Here is a 20,455-nt window from a genome sequence, read left to right as displayed (position 1 = left end):
AAAGGATGGTCTTTAAACCCCTGTGTTTTCCTCCTCAGGTTAGAAGATAAGAAGAAAGGTGGCAGCAGTCAAATTGGCTTCTTTCAATTGGTAATAAAGCTGTGCTGATTTATGGCACAGGTTTTGCCACTGTGAGTTGTTCAAGTGGCAGAGGAAATGTTATAGTCACATTGGCAGGTTTTTTAACTACAATGATCACTTTTTCAGTCTACGTGATAACATGTTGAATAGCAATTAGAAATTTATTGCTGATTAAACACACAAATTCTATCTGGTAGATCATAAAAGTGTTGTAGAAGATAATCTCTAAGCCCCTAATTATCATTTTAGTAAGGAAAATTATCATAGTAATCACGTCATGTATACTTATTCTTATGACGTCTTTAGAAATTCCATAGTGTAGGTATTTTTCTCAAATTTGCAGAGTGGAGGCATTTCTGGGCACAAACAGGCACTCTTCATTGTCAGTATCAGTTCTGGGAGCCAATTTATACAATTGCTGAATAACCCACACAGAATATCTACATGGCAATAGCATCTGTGCCAGTGATTGTTTCCCCCTTAAGCTGGGAATGAATATCTAAGAACTAAAGTCAGCTCCTGAGATAAAGAGAATGAATTAAGAGACTAGGAAAGAGATAACATGAACTAACAATGTAAGAGTCTAATGATTTAGATAATCGACATACCGTTTATTTCAATATTAGTGAGAACTCTACCTTTCAGTTAAGATGATTCCCTTAAGACTTGGTGTTGAATACTATTTATCAGAATCTAGTAACTAAAATTAAATAGTCCTCCTACCTCTCCTGCTTTTCACCCATAGATGATCTCTGAATCCTTTGTTTTTCAAGTTTCGATTTTCTTCAAAGACTGACATTTGGCTGATGTCTGTGGGAAGTTTATGTGCATTTCTCCATGGAGTAGCCTATCCAGGCGTGCTACTGATTTTTGGCACAATGACAGATGTTTCTATTGAGTATGACATGGAATTACAAGAACTCAAGATCCCTGGAAAAGCATGTGTGAATAACACGATAGTATGGACCAACAGCTCCCTCTACCAGAACATGACAAATGGAACGCTCTGTGGGTAGGCTGCTATTTTTTACTTTTCACTTTTTTGGCTTGTATCTTAGATTGTAATTCAAAATGTGTGAAGAGAACCTGATGGACTGAGCTGGAGTGGTGTCTAACACAGAGCAAAAAGAAACATAAATTTACCCTTATTTCTATAAATTACTCTGCCCTGAAGTTCTTCCTGTCCTACCGGATTTTTAAAGCTTAATAACAACAACAGCAAAACCCAGAACTGGAAATTGCTCATTAAATACATCACCCAGATTTCACCACTTTGTAGACCACAGGCTTGAGGATGACACTACCAATACTTGATGCAGTTGGAGGATGACCCATGAATTTTACTTGAGTCCTTGTCATGTCTCATATCCAAGACTTCCTTTTTCCTCTTTCCTGTTTCCTCCTCCCTCCCTCCCTCCCTCCTCCCTCCCTCCCTCCCTCCTCCCTCCCTCTTTTCTTCCTTTCTTCCTTTCTTCCTTCCTTCCTTCCTTCCTTCCTTCCTTCCTTCCTTCCTTTCTTCCTTTCTTCCTTTCTTCCTTTCTTCCTTTCTTTCTTTCTTTTTCTTCCTTTCTTTCTTTCTTTCTTTCTTTCTTTCTTCCTTCCTTCCTTCCTTCCTTCCTTCCTTCCTCTCCTCCCTTCTGTTCCTCAGCTGCTGTGGCCACGCCAGATGACTCACTTGATCACCAGCCTTCTCTCTACAATGGGAATTTCATCATTCCTGTGCTCTAGGACTTGGAATAGGGGCTGTTGGTCTCAGTTAGCAGTTGAGTTTCTGTGGAAGAGTGATATGGTGCTATGAATAGAAGATAGCCATGCAGAATTAACCAGAGCTCACCATGCTCCTGTTCTGTCTGTGATAAGCCCGACAGGCTGCCTTGTAATCAGTGAGTCTGTAGTGTACACAGAGTTGATTCACTGTCATAGCATGGAATTTGCAGCCTGCCTCATGCTGCCTCAGGGCCAGAACAAGCTCATTTGCACGTATGAACCCACTCAGGTTCAAGAACCAAGGGCAGGGCACATCCTAGCTAGAAAGACACTTGGAATGGCACCCCCAAGAGAATTTATATTTTTCTCCTTCATTTAAAAATTTTTCTACAGACTTGATTCCAGATTATGACAAATCCTTCTAAATCACTGATGTTCTTCCATAATATTATTTGTTGTTAGCGTCTTTCATTCATTTACTAATTTAACCAAAATTTTTGGAACACCAATTATGTACCAGGAAAATGTGTAAGCATCATGGATACAGTGGTACCTTATGAGTCATGGTCCTTGTATTTGTGGAGCTTGGGTCTAGTTGGTGAAACCATAATGAAATCAACGACCATGCAAATAAGTACGTAGTTATAAACTGGTTAGCACTTGACAGGAAAGTACAGGATAACATACAATGTGCAGAATTAGACTTAACAAATAATAAGCCTACTCATAAGAAATAAATTTCCAATGTCTAAATATGTATATTTCTCTTCTAAATTTGGAAGTAACACTCAGAACAATTTGCGTAAAAGAGAGACTGTCTTCAATGACAGTATTATTATTATTATTATTATTTTGGCTGTACCACGTGGCTTGCAGGATCTTAGTTCCCCAACCAGGGATTGAACCCGAGCCCTCAGCAGTGAAAGCGCAGAGTTCTAACCACTGGACAGCCAGGGAATTCCCAATGACAGTCTTTTAAGTCTTTCATTTATGTTGGGGAACAGAATTGAACGATTTTTACAGAGTGGTATGACTACAAAATGTAAGCTAATCCGTTTTCCCCCTTTGAAAAAAATCCATTCAGACTTATGTATGATGTAAATTGACCCCAATCATTAATAACGCATGAAGATAAATTCTTCAAGGGAAAATTCCTGAAAGTATATCCTGTTATGTCTTAAAAATTGGAAATAAATGTTAGAGGGACCAAAATTTGAGACATATTTTGTCTCAAATGCTCATAAATATTTATTAGATGAACTAAAGAATGAATCTGCCTTTAACGTCTGCATCACTGGCATCCATTAGAAAGGAATTCACCATGGCTACCCATTACTTTATTCATTTTTACTGGGTCCTATACTTGAGAGTGAGCAAATAATTCAGAGCAAATAGGGGTTTTCAGAAATTCCTTGGCTTTGGCTGAATTCACATGATACCAAACATGTAAATAGATATTTGATTGTGTAGACCACACCTTTCTCAGGCCTTTCCTTTACCAGGAACTCCATTGACGAGTTAAATATTTTAATCGTGAGCTATTATGGTCATTGACGTGAATACTGTTCGTGCACTTCTGAATAAATGTTTAGATTTCGTGTGGTAAGATCACTGTGAAAATGGACTTGGGTGGGACAGAAGAGAGGGAGGGGACATTTTCTTACCTGTAAGTAGTAAACATGCCTCCAAAATTACCCAACTCTTTCACAACTTTCTTTCTTGGAAAAAGTATATCATTAAAAGTACAATGTCTCCACCTATTATAATTGGTGTGTTGGTCTTGAACTATACAAGGCAACTCAATGATTTTATCAACATAAGCATGCATGTATAATGTAGGAGCTGGATTTTCTCTTTCATTGTATTGGTTTCCAACTGTAATTTTTCTTTTTACAGTTTTTCAACTGTAATCCATTGGATGGAATTTTAGGCTGGAGCCTCCTTCCAAATGGCTCTTGGTGAATAAGGCTAAAAAGGATTACAGAACGTTAGGCCTCCTGATTAGCTTCTCAGAATTTATTTGCTCAGAATAGTCAAATAATAAGGTAACAGAATGAATGAAGAAGAAAGAAGGAAATTCTTTCTTTCTTTCTTTCTGGCTGTGTTGGGTCTTTGTTGCTGTGCGTGGGCTTTCTCTGGTTGCAGCGAGCCGGGGGCCACTCTTCGTTGCGGTGTGTGGGTTTCTCATTGCAGTGGCTTCTCTTGTTGTGGAGCATGGGCCCTAGGCACATCGGCTTCAGTAGTTGTGGCACGTGGGCTCAGTAGTTGTGGCACACGAGCTCTAGAGCACAGTCTCAGTAATTGTGGTTGCACGGGCTTAGTTGCTCCATGGCATGTGAGATCTTCCCACACCAGGGCTCGAACCTGTGTCCCCTGCATTGGCAGGCGGATTCTTAACCACTGCACCACCAGGGAAGCCCCATACTTTTCTTTTTTTTATCCAGTTAAAGTGTAGATGCTCAAATGGAGGCTACAATGTCTTGTAACTTAATTGTGGAAGTGACATACTATCATTTCTGCCATTTTCTGTTGGTCACACAGACCAGCCCTGGTATAATTTTGGTGAGGATTACACAAGAGTGTGAATACCAGGAGACAAGAACAATCAAGCTCCTTAGAGGCTCACTACCACAGCCATTGGGAAGTTTGTATCCTTACCTGCCCCACATATGGATGCATCGATGCAAAAATCCAAGTCTGTACTTTCTCTTGGATTTCAGTCTATTTTCTTAGCAATGTACATTTAGCTTATGCACTCAAGTACTATTTTGAAGTTAGACACTGTAAGACAATGTATGTTGAAAAACAGCTTTATTGAGATACAATTCACATACCATAAAATTCACCCTTAAAGTATAAAACTCAATAGTTTTTAGTATATCCATAGAGCTGTGCATTCATCACCACAATCAATTTTAGAACATTTTTATTAGCACACAACCCCCCTACCCCATATCCCTTAAATTTCACTCCCCAATTGCCCATCCCCCCTCAGCCCTAGACAACCACTAATCTACTTTCTGTCTCTGTAGATTTGCCTATTTTGGACATTTCATGAAAATGGAATCATATAGTATGTGGTCCTTTGTGACTAGCTTCTTTGACTTAACCTAATGTTTCCAAGGTTCATCCACGTTGTAGCATGAATCATACTTCATTTCTTTTTATTGATGAATAATATTTCATTGTATGGATATAATACATTTATAGTGTGGATATAATGAGTGGATTTATCCATTCATCAGTTGATGGACATTTGAGTTGCTTCCTCTTTTTGGTTATTACAAATGATGCTGCTATGGACATTTATGTACAAGGTTTCCTGTGGACATATGTTTTCAATTCTCTTGAGTATATACCTAGGAGTGGAATTTCTGGGTCATGTGATAAATAAATGTTTAACCATTTGCAGAACTTCCAGACTGTTTTCAAAGTGGCTGTACCATTTTACATTCCCACTAACATGTGTGAAGCTTCTAATTTCTTCACATTCTTACCAACACTTAATAGTATCTATATTTTTTTAAATTAATTAATTAATTTATTTTTGATTGCATTGGGTCTTCGTTACTGCGTGCGGGCTTTCTCTAGTTGTGTTGAGCGGGGGGCTACTCTTCGTTGCGGTGCCCAGGTTTCTCATTGCGGTGGCTTTTTTTGTTGCGGAGCATGGGCTCTAGGCGCAGTGGGCTTCAGTAGCTGTGGCACGCAGGCTCTAGAGTGCAGGCTCAGTAGTTGTGGCGCATGGGCTTAGTTGCTCCGCGGCATGTGAGATCTTCCCGGACCAGGGCTCAAACCCGTGTACCCTGCACTGGCAGGCGGATTCTTAACCACTGTTCCACCAGGGAAGCCCCAGTATCTATATTTTGACTGAAGCTCCAGTAGGCTGAATAATGGCCCCCCAAAATATGTAGGATATCCCTGGAATCTGCAAATGTTACCTTGTATGGAAAAAAGAGTCTATGCAGGTGTGATTAACTTAAAGATCTTGGGTTGGGGGAGATTACACTGGATTACCCAGGTGGGCCCTAAATGCAATCACTAGTATTTTTTAAAGGGACAGTTACTAAAAAGAGGCGGAGGGAGATTTGACTACAGAGAGAAAAAAAGAGGCAAGGTGACTATCAAGGAGGAGTTTGAAGTGATGTCCCAAGCTCAGGAATGCCAGTAGCTACCAGAAGCTGGAAGAGGGAAGAAACAAATTCTTCCCTAGAGCCTTTGGAGAAAGTACAACCCCGTCAGCACCTGAATTTCAACCCAGTGAAGCTGATTTCAGACCTCTGGCCTCCAGAAATGTGAGAAAGATGGAAGTATGTGTATATATCAAAGGGCAACAAGAGGAATCTTTGAATGATGAGAATATTCTGCTCTTCATTGTATTGGTGTCAACATCCTGGTTGTGATATTGTCCTATAGTTTTGCAAGATGTTACCATTGGGGGAAAACTAGATAAAGGGCATATATAATGTCTCTGTAGTATTTCTCACAATTGCATTAGCCATTCTGGCAATATGCTACCCTAGTGTGTGGGTATTCTATAAAGCAACTTTACCCAGTGATAAACCATTTGTCCATAGGTCAATGTCCCATGCATTAATGAACATGGACCTTTCAACATTTTGGAAGTAGGATATGGACACATTTCTGCCAGTTTGGGTTGACACTGATATGCACTCTAAGGTGTCAATGCTACTGGGTCTACAGGGCATCAGAACCATTGAAAGGAGCGCTACTGGTGAGGCAATGCACCTTGTCATAAAGACCTCATATCGTTGTTAAATATCTTTTACCTTTTCCCTCTAATTATTATTTCTCTCCCCTCTTCTCTCTTCAACAAATGCATCAGGGGAATCTTAATTTATCCAAGTAGGCATGTATCAATTTTGTTTTGTTTTTCTTTTTGTTGAAAAGAAAGACAGTCTGTGGTCCAAATAACCTGTAAACTTTACAGAATCCTTATTAGGATTTTATAACCACAAGAGCTTTCCACCATGCAGATGATGAAGTCTGATGTGCAGTCAAAGGAACCAAGTTGACGTCCCCTTTTCCTTCCTATCAGTTTTTCTGATAGGTTTGCTCTGTTGTCCCAGAAATATTCCCAAGTAGTCTTTAAAACTCTAATGACTCTAATGACTTCTTCCCAGAATCAAATAGAAGTGAGTTAACCATTCATCTCTGGGGTACCTCAGGAGTGAAAACAATCACAAACTACACATGTCCTATCCACCCCCTGACAGTGATGTAATGTTTCTGAACTTTGCTCCAGTAAATCCCACAGCTGGGTCAGTGCTCAGAGCTCTTAGTCGAGTACATTCGTTCATGACTGGCAGCTGCGTTTTTCACGACAGGCACTCTCACCTCTGCTTACAGTGTCTGTAAAATAAATGCACCACAAGGAATCTAAGGAAAACTTTTTGACAAATGCTCATAGTTTTCTGTTTTTGGACACCCAAATTTTATTTCACAAACAGAAACCAAGAGTATGCACTCAGTTATTTATTTAAAAAATTTTTAATTGGAGTATAGTTGCTTTACAATGTTGTGTTAGTTTCTACTGTACAGCAAAGTGAATCAGCTATACGTATATCCCCTCTTTTTAGGATTTCCTTCCCATTTAGGTCACCGCAAAGCACTGAGTGGAGTTCCCCATGCTATACAGTAGGTTCTCATCAGTTATCTATTTTATACATAGTATCAATAGCATATATATTATGCACTCATTTATACATTAGAAGTCTTTACTCATAAATACTGCATTATACAGTCTATACAAAGATACTTAGCTTTTGTAAGGGCCTCTGATCATGGATACTTGTATACAAGTTTATGACTTTCTAGATCTTTTTCATTCTGGGGGTTCCCTTAAATCATTATGAAAGACTGAGAATGTGGTGAACACAGACATATTAGCTGGTTTGGAGATTGTCAGAGGGGTTGACCAAGGCAGTTGTTTCCCTTCCTCATTAGTATTTTGCAAGTGAAAGAAAAGTCAAGAAACATTCACTGAGTACCTACTTAATGTGTAAGGTATTGTACCAGGCTTCGGGAGTGAGAGCAAGCAGCTTACCTAGTCTTTGCTGTCAAGTAGCTTGCACTTTACTAGCAAGAGAAACATGAATATACTCGATATAAATATATTCAATAAAAATATTGAATAATAGTGCAAGATGGCAATAAAATCTGCCATGGAATAATAGTTCATTCTGAATTAAATAAATTATACTTAAATACTTGGTCTGAGTTCAGTAGAGGGAGAGAACAATTCAAGCTTGGGTCACAAAAGGAAGACCTGATAGAAAGCAGAAAGCTGGTAGACTGAGAGCATCTAGGCTAAAGATGCTACTTTCTGATTCTCTAAAGAAATGGACATCATCTAGCTTATCCCTGAGGATCAGGTATTTCAACAACCAATATGTTAATTTTTTAATGATAAAATTTCTTATTTCCCGAAAGCGATTTCAGAATCATTTTTTCTCCCCTCCCTGCCCCTGCCAGTTCCAAACCCTGTGTCACAGTGTGATACTTGTAATGGGAAAATACTGTGTAGTTTTCTTGCTTTCCCACAAGTTCTTTGACAATTTAGAAATTGTCCTGGGGAGCGAGGATTCCTGGGCTCTGGTCAGCATGAAGACTGGGCTAATAAAGTGTTTTTCTCTCTCTATGGGAAGATGACACACACATTTCTCCTAGTGTTACTCTGAGAGAGGAAGGAGTTGAAAAGCTGGCTTAAGATTGCTGGACAGGTAACAGTAAGCCTCCTGATTTACAGCACACATCTCTCTACCTGTGCCTTTCCAGACACTTGTCTGGCTTTTTAGAACATTTCTCTAGCTGTGATTGCACTACCACTAATGATGAGCATGAGTGAAAGGGGCCTCAGTGGACAGAGCTCTGGGCTGCCATCTAGGGTCCCCTGTCTTCCAACAAATGCCCATGAATTATTTCACAACCCTCGCATCTCTGCCTGTAAAAATGAAGGAGGTAGGCATCTTTGCTATGGTGGATACCATGAGGTCTGTTTGGGGATTTGGATTGATTGCAATTCTACACAGGTAAAACGCCTTACCCATATTTAATAGAAACATACAATATGTATATTTTAAATTCCTCTGTACTCACAAATGCAATCTTTGTTAGCTAGATCCTACCTGTGAGTCTTACCATTTTTTCCCTCTTTTGAAGGTTTCTGGACATTGAAAGTGAAATGGTCAAGTTTGCCAGTTACTATGCTGGCATCGCTGTCGCGGTACTTGTCACAGGATATATTCAAGTTAGTGACGCCTCCATTTTATTTATAGATCAGCAGCTGGGTTCAAAGACGTGACAATGAAATGCAAAGTGTGTTCTTTAAAGCTATTCAGAAGCCCCAAGGACTACAGCTTTATTTCAGGCAGACAATAGACGGTGGGGAAGGAGTCTTCCTCTCAGTTGGGGAGGAACGCTTGTCCAGAGAAATGGAGAATAGACTTTTAGCTCCAGTGTCTTGTTCTCCCCTGCCCTTCCTGCTTCATCCTCTCGTCTAAACTCAGAAATAGACAGCTGTGGGTGTGTTCGTACAGGGAGAGCAAGTACGAACCTTCTTCGTACCTGGAAAAAGCTGGGAGTAGGGAGCTGGAGGAAAGCAAGCTTGACTTTCTTTTTCTCTGTTTTTGCTAAAGTCACACCAAACTGCAGTCCAACCCAAGTTCTGTGAGCTGAATCCATATTCTAGATTTCAGTTTTGGGAGGGCTTGGAGTTAACTCTTATTAAGGAAGAAAAGTATTTCATCTTTTTCCTACTAACGTAGGAAAAATAATAAATCCCCCCTACTCTCCATTCACTTAAGAATTCCAGGAAGTTAGTGTTAGTTGTAAAGAGAAATGAGTCAATTTTCACCATTCTGGCACTGGAGTTTTAATGACAGTCTTATTTTGCTTGCATGGGGGAAACTGTCAGCAAGATTCCCTGCTTATGTCATAATGTTTGTCTTACTTTCTCTGAAAATCATTGTCCAACAGCTGGAAAACAATGTATGAATGCTTATTGGAAGGCTTCTCAGGGGAAAAATTCATCAGAAGTGGCATGCAAAAGTAGTGATTTAAGAGCAATAATTTATTTTTGGTGTGACATGAGGGAAGTGAAGCTTAATATGGTTAACCCTGCAAGTGGCCGAGCTGGATTCAAACCCAAGCCTCTGGCTTCCCTGTTTACAGTGGATCGGCTCAGCCCCACTTTCAGCAGATGTCAGAGCTCACACCTTAATTCCCAACAAGAGGCATGTTGTGAATTACTTTTGTCCTTTTCTCAACTGTCATAGTGAAAATATTTTCTTCTGAAAAGAGAAGGAATTAACGACTATTTTTATCACAATGCTAAACATTTCTTGCTCCATTTACAGATATGCTTTTGGGTAATTGCTGCAGCTCGCCAGATACAGAAAATGAGAAAACTGTACTTTAGGAGAATAATGAGAATGGAAATAGGATGGTTCGACTGCAATTCAGTGGGAGAGCTGAATACAAGATTTTCTGAGTAAGTAGCTGGTAGGACATTTTAATGAATGTGTGATTTTTCGCTAATGAAACACTTGTTTCCAAATTAAATAACAATTGGAAACACATTTTCAGTTCTTTTGATGCATTTTGTCTCTTAAGTTGCGCTTTTATAGGGACCATGGCTTTTTTCATAGGTTTCATGGCTTCAACGAAATGACTTTTTTTTTTTTAACATCTTTATTGGAGTATAATCGCTTTACAATGGTGTGTTAGTTTCTGCTTTATAACAAAGTGAATCAGCTATACATATACATATATCCCCATATCTCCTCCCTCTTGCGTCTCCCTCCCACCCTCCCTATCCCACCCCTCTAGGTGGTCACAAAGCACCGAGCTGATCTCCCTGTGCTATGCGGCTGCTTCCTACTAGCTATCTATTTTACGTTTGGTAGTGTATATATGTCCATGCAACTCTCTCACTTTGTCCCAGCTTATACTTCCCCCTCCCTGTATTCTCAAGTCCATTCTCTAGGGGGTCTGAGTCTTTATTTCATTCCTCAGCCTAGGTTCTTCATGACGATTATTTTTTTGTTGCTTTTTAGATTCCATATATATGTGTTAGCATACGGTATTTGTTTTTCTCTTTCTGACATACTTCACTCTGTATGACAGACTCTAGGTCCATCCACCTCAGTACGAAAAACTCAATTTCGTTTCCTTTTATGGCTAAGTAGTATTCCATTGTACATATGTGCCACATCTTCTTTATCCAGTCATCTGTCGATGGACACTTAGGTTGCTTCCATGTCCTGGCTATTGTAAATAGAGCTGCAATGAACATTTTGGTACATGACACTTTTTGAATTATGGCTTTCTCAGGGTATATGCCCAATAGTGGGAAGGCTGGGTCATATGGTAGTTCTATTTTTAGTTGTAAAGGACCCTCCATACTGTTCTCCATAGTGGCTCTATCAATTTACATTCCCACCAACAATGCAAGAGGGTTCCCTTTTCTCCACACCCTCTCTAGCATTTATTGTTTGTAGATATTTTCATGAGGGCCTTTCTGACTGGTGTGAGATGATATCTCATTGTAGTTTTGATTTGAATTTCTCTAATGATTAATGATGTTGAGCATTCTTTCTTGTGTTTGTTGGCCATCCGTATATCTTCTTTGGAGAAATGTCTATTTAGATCTTCTGACCATTTTTGGATTGTGTTGTTTGTTTTTTGATATTGAGCTCCATGAGCTGCTTGTAAATTTTGGAGATGAATCCTTTGTCAGTTGCTTCATTTGCAAATATTTTCTGCCATTCTGAGGGTTGTCTTTTCGTCTGGTTTATGGTTTTCTTTGCTCTGCAAAAGGTTTTAAGTTTCATTAGATCCCATTTGCTTATTTTTGTTTTTATTTCCATTACTCTAGGAGGTGGGTCAAAAAGGATCTTGCTGTGATTTATGTCATAGAGTGTTCTGCCTATGTTTTCCTCTAAGAGTTTGAGAGTGTCTGGCCTTACACTTAGGTCTTTAATCCATTTTGAGTTTATTTTTGTGTATGGTGTTAGGGAGTGCTAAATTTCATTCTTTTACATGTAGCTGTCTCATTTTCCCAGCACCACTTTTTGAAGAGGCTGTCTTTCCTCCACTGTATATTCTTGCCTCCTTTATCAAAGATAAGGTGACCATATGTACGTGGGTTTATCTCTGGGCTTTCTATCCTGTTGCATTGATCTATATTTCTGTTTTTGTGCCAGTACCATACTGTCTTGATTACTGTAGCTTTGTAGTATAGTCTGAAGTCAGGGAGCCTGATTCCTCCAACTCTGTTTTTCTTTCTCAAGATTGCTTTGGCTATTCGGGGTCTTTTGTGTTTCCATACAAATTGTGAAATTTTTTATTCTAGTTCTGTGAAAAATACCAGTGGTAGCTTGATAGGGATTGCATTGAATCTGTAGATTGCTTTGGGTAGTAGAGTCATTTACACAATATTGATTCTTCCAATCCAAGAACATGGTATATCTCTCCATCTATTTGTATCATCTTTAATTTCTTTCATCAGTGTCTTATCATTTTCTGCATACAGGTCTTTTGTCTCCTTACGTAGGTTTATTCCTGGATATTTTATTCTCTTTGTTGCAATGGTAAAAGGAAGTGTTTTCTTAATTTCACTTTCAGATTTTTCATCATTAGTGTATAGGAATGCAAGAGATTTCTGTGCATTAATTTTGTATCCTGCTACTTTACCAAATTCATTGATTAGCTCTAGTAGTTTTCTGGTAGCATCTTTAGGATTCTCTATGTATAGTATCACGTCATCTGCAAACAGTGACAGCTTTACTTCTTCTTTTCTGATTTGGATTCCTTTTATTTCTTTTTTTCTCTGATTGCTGTGGCTAAAACTTCCAAAACTATGTTGAATAGTAGTGGTGAGAATGGGCAACCTTGTCTTGTTCCTGATCTTAGTGGAAATGGTTTCAGGTTTTCACCATTTAGGATGATGTTGGCTGTGGGTTTGTCATGTATGGCCTTTATTATATTGGGGTAAGAAGTTCCCTCTATACCTACTTTCTGCAGGGTTTTTATCATAAATGGCTGTTGAATTTTGTCGAAAGCTTTCTCTGCATCTGTTGAGATGATCCTATGGTTTTTCTCCTTCAGCTTGTTAGTATGGTGTATCACATTGATTGATTTGCATACATTGAAGAATCCTTGCATTCCTGGGATAAACCCCACTTGATCATGGTGTATAATCCTTTTAATGTGCTGTTGGATTCTGTTTGCTAGTATTTTGTTGAGGATTTTTACATCTATGTTCATCAGTGATATTGGCCTGTAGTTTTCTTTCTTTGTGAGCTCTTTGTCTGGTTTTGGTATCAGGGTGATGGTGGCCTCGTAGAATGAGTTGGGGAGTGTTCCTCCCTCTGCTATATTTTGGAAGAGTTTGAGAAGGATAGGTGTTAGCTCTTCTCTAAATGTTTGATAGAATTCCCCTGTGAAGCCACCTGGTCCTGTGCTTTTGTTTGTTGGAAGATTTTTAATCACAGTTTCAATTACAGTGCTTGTCATTGGTCTCTTCATATTTTCTATTTCTTCCTGGTTCAGTCTCAGAAGGTTGTGCATTTCTAAGAATTTGTCCATTTCTTCCAGGTTGTCCATTTTATTGGCATAGAGTTGCTTGTAGTAATCTGTCATGATCCTTTGTATTTCTGCAGTGTCAGTTGTTACTTCTCCTTTTTCATTTCTAATTCTATTCGAGTCTTCTCCCTTTTATTTTGATGAGTCTGGCTAATGGTTTATCAATTTTGTTTATCTTCTCAAAGAACCAGCTTTTAGTTTTATTGATCTTTGCTATTGTTCCTTCATTTCTTTTTCATTTATTTCTGATCTGATCTTCATGATCTCTTTCCTTCTGCTAACTTTGAGGGTTTTTTGTTCTTCTTTCTCTAATTGCTTTAGGTGCAAGGTTAGGTTGTTTATTTGAGATGTTTCTTGTTTCCTAAGATAGGACTGTATTGCTATAAACTTCCCTCATAGAACTGCTTTTGCTGCATCCCATAGGTTGTGGGTCGTCGTGTTTTCATTGTCATTTGTTTCTAGGTATTTTTTGATTTCCTCTTTGATTTCTTCAGTGATCTGTTGGTTATTAAGTAGTGTATTGTTTAGCCTCCGTTTGTATTTTTTACAGATTTTTTCCTGTAATTGATATCTAATCTCATAGAGTTATGGTCAGAAAAGATACTTGATACGATTTCAATTTTCTTAAATTTACCAAGGCTTGATTTGTGACCCAAGATATGATCTATCCTGGAGAATGTTCCATGAGCACTTGAGCAGAATGTGTATTCTATTGTTTTTGGATGTAATATCCTATAAATATCAATTAAGTCCATGTTGTTTAATGTATCATTTAAAGCTTGTGTTTCCTTATTTATTTCCATTTTGGATGATCTGTCCATTGATGAAAGTGGGGTGTTAAAGTCCCCTACTATGATTGTGTTACTGTGGATTTCCCCTTTTATGGCTGTTAGTATTTGTCTTATATATTGAGGTGCTCATATGTTGGGTGCATAAATATTTACAATTGTTATAACTTCTTGGATTGATCCCTTGATCATTATGTAGTGTCCTTCTTTGTCTCTTGTAATAGTCTTTATTTAAAGTCTATTTTGTCTGCTGTGAGAATTGCTACTCCAGCTTTCTTTTGATTTCCATTTGCATGGAATATCTTTCTCCATACCCTCACTTTCAGTCTGTATGTGTCCCTAGGTCTGAACTGGGTCTCTTGTAGACAGCATATATATGGGTCTTGTTTTTGTATCCATTAAGCCAATCTATGTCTTTTGGTTGGAGCATTTAATCCATTGACATTTAAGGTAATTATCGATATGTATGTTCCTATTCCCATTTTCTTAATTGTTTTGGGTTTGTTATTGTAGGTCTTTTCCTTCTCTTGTGTTTCCTGTCTAGAGAAGTTCCTTTAGCATTTGTTGTAAAGCTGGTTTGGTGGTGCTGAGTTCTCTTAGCTTTTGCTTGTCTGTAAAGGTTTTAATTTCTCCATCGAATCTGAATGAGATCCTTGCTGGGTAGAGTTATCTTGGTTGTAGGTTTTTTTCCTTCATTACTTTAAATATGTCCTGCCACACCCTTCTGGCTTGCAGGGTTTCTGCTGAAACATCAGCTGTTCACCTTATGGGGATTCCCTTGTGTGTTATTTGTTGTTTTTCCCTTGCTGCTTTTAATACTTTTTCTTTGTATTTAATTTTTGATAGTTTGATTAATATGTGTCTTGGCGTGTTTCTCCTTTGATTTATCCTATATGGGACTTTCTGTGCTTCCTGGACTTGATTAACTATTTCCTTTCCCATATTGGGGAAGTTTTCAACTATAATCTCTTCAAATATTTTCTCAGTCCCTTTCTTTTTCTCTTCCTCTTCTGGGACCCCTATAATTCGAATGTTGGTGCGTTTAATATTGTCCCAGAGGTCTCTGAGACTGTCCTCAGTTCTTTTCATTCTTTTTTCTTTATTCTGCTCTGAGGTAGTTATTTCCACTATTTTATCTTCCAGGTCACTTATCCGTTTTTCTGCCTCAGTTATTCTGCTATTGATCCCATTTAGAGTATTTTTAATTTCATTTATTGTGTTGTTCATCACTGTTTCTTTGCTCTTTATTTCTTCTAGTTCCTTGTTAAACGTTTCTTGTATTTTCTCCATTCTGTTTCCAAGATTTTGGATCATCTTTCCTATCATTGTTCTGAATTCTTTTTCAGGTAGACTGCCTATTTCCTCTTCATTTCTTAGGTCTGGTGTGTTTTTGCCTTGCTCCTTCATCTGCTGTGTGTTTTTCTGTCTTCTCATTTTGCTTATCTTACTGTGTTTGGGGTCTCCTTTTTGCAGGCTGCAGGTTTGTAGTTCCCCTTGTTTTTGGTGTCTGTCCCCAGTGGCTAAGGTTGGTTCAGTGGGTTGTGTAGGCTTCCTGGTGGAGGGGACTGGTGCCTGTGTTCTGGTGGATGAGGCTGGATCTTCTCTTTCTGGTGGGTAGGTCCACGTCTGGTGGTGTGTTGGGGTGTCTGTGGCCTTATTATGATATTAGGCAGCCTCTGTGCTAATGGATGGTGTTTGTTCCTGTCTTGCTAGTTGTTTGGCATAGGGTGTCCAGCACTGTAGCTTGCTGGTCGTTGAGTGAAGCTGGGTCTTGGCGTTGAGATGGAGATCTCTGGGAGATTTTGGCCGTTTGATATTATGTGGAGTTGGAAGGTCTCTTGTGGACCAGCGTCCTGAATTTGGCTCTCCCAGCTCAGAGGCACAACCCTGACGCCTGGCTAGAGCACCAAGAGCCTGTCATCCACACGGAAAAAGAGAAAAAGGGAAAAAAATAACTATATATATATATATATATAGTTGCTGCCAAAGTCCACCTCCTCAATTTGGGATGATTCGTTGTCTATTCAGGTAGTCCAGAGATGCAGGGTACATCACTTTGATGTGGAGATTTAATCCGGTGCTCCTGGGGCTGCTGGAAGAGATTTCCCTTTCTCTTCTTTGTTCGCACAGCTCCTGGGTTTCAGCTTTGGATTTGGCCCCACCTCTGCGTGTAGGTCGCCTGAGGGCATTTGTTCTTCGCTCAGACAGGACGGGGTTAAAGGAGCAGCTGATTCGGGCCTCTAGGTCACTCACGCGGGGGGTGGGGGGGGGGGTGGGGGGGGTGGGGCACGGATGCCGGGTGAGCCTGCGCCGGCAGAGCCTGCGCCGGCAGAGGCCAGCGTGACGTAGCGCCGACGTGATGTTGCGCCGGCGTGACGTTGCACCAGCCTTAGACGCGCCGTGCGTTCTTCCGGGGAAGTTGTCCCTGGATCCCGGGACCCTGGCAGTGGCGGGCTGCACTGGCTCCCTGGAAGGGGAGGTGTGGATAGTGGCCTGTGCTCGCACACAGGCTTCTTGGTGGCGGCAGCAGCAGCTTTAGTGTCTCACGCCCGTCTCTGGGGTCCGCGCTGTTAGCCGCGGCTCGCGCCCGTCTCTGGAGCTCCTTTAAGCAGCGCTCTTAATCCCCTCTCCTCGCGCACCAGGAAACAAGAGGCAAGAAAAAGTCTCTTGCCTCTTCGGCAGGTCCAGACCTTTTCCCGGACTCCCTCCCGGCTAGCCGTGGCGCACTGGCCCCTTCGGGCTGTGTTGACGCCGCCAGTCCTCTCCCTGCGCTCCAACCGAAGCCGGAGCCTCAGCTCGCAGCCCCGCCCGCCCCAGCGGTGAGCAGACAAGCCCCTCGGGCTGGTGAGTGCCGGTCGGCTCCGATTCTCTGTGCGGGAATTTCTCCGCTTTGCCCTCCGCACCCCTGTTGCTGTGCTCTCCTCCAGCCAATTCCCCCCTCCGCCACCCGCAGTCTCTACCCACGAAGAGGCTTCCTAGTGTGTGGAAACTTTTCCTCCTTCACGGCTCCCTCCCACTGGTGCAGGCCCCCTCCCTACTTTTGTCTCTGTTTTTTCTTTTGCCCTACCCAGGTACGTGGGGAGTTTCTTGCCTTTCAGGAGGTCTGAGGTCTTCTGCCAGCGTTCAGTGGGTGTTCTGTAGGAGTTGTTCCACATGTAGATGTATTTCTGATGTATTTGTGGGGAGGAAGGTGATCTCCGCGTCTTACTCTTCCGCCATCTTGAAGCTCCTCCAAAATGACTTAAAAATTGAAAGTCAGGATACTATAATTTGGTTTGTAGGTCCTGGACTAAAGTACTAGTAATGAAGTATTATAGAAGAGAGTTTAAAGGATGTAGGGTTATTTGATCTCGAAAGAAGAAATTGAGGGATGTCATAATCTATGTACCCATAAGGAAAACAATATGATTAGAAAGAATTATCTTGCTTTGCCTGTTGACATAATTTCCGCATATAATGACAAAAAAAAATTCAAAATAGTTTGAGAAAGATTCAAACTGAAAAACTAGATTTAAATCCAGTTTACACCTAAATACTAGTTTGGGTCATTAATAGTGCCCCCTCCCCATAATTTTTGAATGAGCTCTGAGTAATGAGAACCGTTGAACCGTGTTGAATTTAAGTTTGAGGTCCCATGAAAGACAGTTAGTGTGTAGTGTAGTGAAGATAAAAGCAGACTGAATGTTGGGGCCCCTACCGTCCAGCACTCATTCTGCCCTTTACTTACTTTGACCTTGAACAGATGCTTAAGCTTGCTAGAATACAGTTGTGTAATCTCTCTGTAATGTCTAAGGTCCTTTTTTGCTATCAAGTTCTGAGCCTTGTTTGCTCCATCTGGACCAGAGATTATGGGAATGTTTCCAGGAATATGAATTTAATGTAATGATAGTCAACCAATACTCTGGAGCACTTACCCTATGCAAGGCATAAAGATATACCACAGAGCTCCTGATCTCAAGGAACTTACAGCCTAGTAGGAGGGATAAGGGGTTCAAGCAAATAATTAGAGCTAACATACATTGATTGTTTACTCTATGCTAGGCACTGGTCTACATATTGGGTTGGCCAGAATGTTCGTTCGGATTTTCCATATGTTACAGAAAAACCCGAACGAACTTTTGGGCCAACCCAATACTTTACGTGTATTAACTAATCCTCACTGCTACCGACTGAGGTAGGTTCTGTTTTTATCCGCATTTTATAGATGAGGAAACTGAGACACAGAAAGGCCAAGTAACTTGCCCAAGAACAGCTTGTGTTTAAATTCAGAGTCTGGCTCCAGAGTCTGTGCTGTTAACCACAATTCTATACTGCGTATAAGCAGAAAGCAATAATTACATACACATACATATACACATGTATACAGATTAATTACATTGCTATGGTAACACAGGAAAGAAGTTATTACCTCTCCCTGGGGGATTATATAAATTTTTATGAAATAGGTGGTATGTGAGTAGAACCTTGAGGCTGAAAAGATTTAGCAGGTATAAAGGAAAGAAGGGCTGTTTAGGACAAACCAAGGATATTAGCTTTAAGAAAGAAAGGGACAAATAAGAGGGTTTCCAAAAGTCTTTGCCTATGTTGAATGAACACCAGTCAGGAAAACTGGATTAAGGACACACTCCCTTGGCTGTGAGGAGAGAGGCTTGCTGTCCTCCCAAGCTGCAGCAGAATTTCCAAGATGTGAGAAGCTATTAAGTTTCCCAAGGGCAATGGGGTACAGAAATAGGAGTGTTTAGAAAGGAAAGATTGTACTTTCTCAGCAAGATATTGAATTGACCAAATTCAGTTTTAGTGACCAAAGCCTCTCTTGTTTCTAGTGATATTAACAAAATCAATGATGCCATTGCCGACCAAATGGCCATTTTCATTCAGCGCATGACCACGAGCGTCTGTGGGTTCCTGCTGGGATTTTACCGGGGTTGGAAACTGACCTTGGTTATTATCTCTGTCAGCCCTCTCATTGGGATTGGAGCAGCCGTCATTGGTCTGGTAAGAATGTCTTCTCACTTCTCTCCATGGGAAGACTTTTGCACTGAGAAACAGCCAAAAATGGGAAGCTTGATTCCCTTCTCCTGAGTATGTTTAGTCAACATCATTATCACCATTTTGATTTATTTTGTTTGATTATTACTCAGTATCAAATAACATTCCATTATTAGATTAGGGATCAATAATGTTTTAATAACACAAATATTATTGTATTAATAACAATAACAGCTACATTAATTGAATACTTACTATTTTGCCAGGCAGTATTAGGAGGCTCAAGGACATGATCTCTAATTTTACAACAATCTCATAAAGTATTAATGCCATTTTAAATATAAGAAATGGAGGTTCAGAAAGGTAAAGGGACTTGTCTGGAACTGCACAGCCAGTGAATGACAGAATAGGATTCAAATTCAAGGAAGCCTGATTCTAAATCCCCACTCACTCTGCAGTGTGCCTGTGGCTTCCCGTGGTCTCCCAAGTTCAGATGCTTCCCTCAGAAAGGCCCAACAAATAAAAGAGATTTCTGCAATTACACTGTGTTCTCCATTCCATCTGATCAGTTTCAGAGAGAGGGTTATCTGACCCATTCAGAGAAGTATCCCAGTCACAGTTTCCATTCCCCAGGTATGCAGGCCAAGAAAAAGTATAGGAGTAGGAATTTGGGGTCATCCCAGTTAAAAAACACTCCCAAGGATTGAGAAATTATTCTATTTTACTTTTAGAGTAGCCACATTAGATAACAGGTCATGGGGTCAGGCACACTAATAATTTGCTGTAAATGAGAATAGAATTTAAGTGAAAAGCTGCACATACATTCACATCGTTGAGCAACAGGTACCGATCTCCATGACTGTATTTTCTAGCAAAATACTCTCTACACTCCACTGGCTGTATTACTCAAATGTTTCCCAGGTAATACAGAGTGACAATAGCAAAGAGCTCATTCCACTTAACTAGGCCACCACCTGGCTCTACCACCTGGCTCAAGAAAGATATGTTCAACTCGTCAAAATGTCAGTTTCCTCATCTTTAAAATAAGGTTAGTACCTCCCAAAGTCATTGTGATGACTCAAGGCATTATCCTTGTTATGCACTTAGCATGGCATCTGGCACAGAATTAATTACTAAAGAGATATTAGCTTTTGTTTTTTTCCCAATCCACCAAATCATACAAGTTTTACAACAGTCTTTCCTACCAAATGCTTTTCAGCTGCACTCCAGGAAAGCCTCAACTTCCACAGAGGGTCACTGGGGAGTCTGCAAACATTTGATTCAGC

The 20,455-nt window shown here is 40.2% G+C and overlaps 1 protein-coding gene across 3 annotated transcripts in view; it reads left to right on the top strand.

The window, feature by feature from the left end:
- ABCB11 (ATP binding cassette subfamily B member 11) overlaps window positions 1–20,455 on the top strand; it is a 103,127-nt gene that overhangs the window by 14,368 nt on the left and 68,304 nt on the right. Inside the window, exons 4-8 of one of the 3 annotated variants that reach the window (XM_082840769.1) lie at window positions 39–90; window positions 855–1,093; window positions 8,968–9,055; window positions 10,164–10,297; window positions 19,004–19,175. In XM_082840769.1, coding sequence (XP_082696895.1) covers window positions 39–90; window positions 855–1,093; window positions 8,968–9,055; window positions 10,164–10,297; window positions 19,004–19,175 — 685 coding nt within the window. Of the gene's footprint in view, window positions 1–38; window positions 91–826; window positions 1,094–8,967; window positions 9,056–10,163; window positions 10,298–19,003; window positions 19,176–20,455 lie in introns of those variants that run through there. The other 2 variants (XM_082840770.1, XM_082840771.1) reach the window with 2 other exon arrangements.

The sequence above is a fragment of the Leucopleurus acutus genome, assembly GCF_964270905.1.
Source record: "Leucopleurus acutus genome assembly, chromosome: 6".
NCBI lineage: Eukaryota > Metazoa > Chordata > Mammalia > Artiodactyla > Delphinidae > Leucopleurus > Leucopleurus acutus.
Note: the sequence above shows the minus strand (reverse complement) of the source record. Positions and strands in the feature narration are given on the sequence as shown.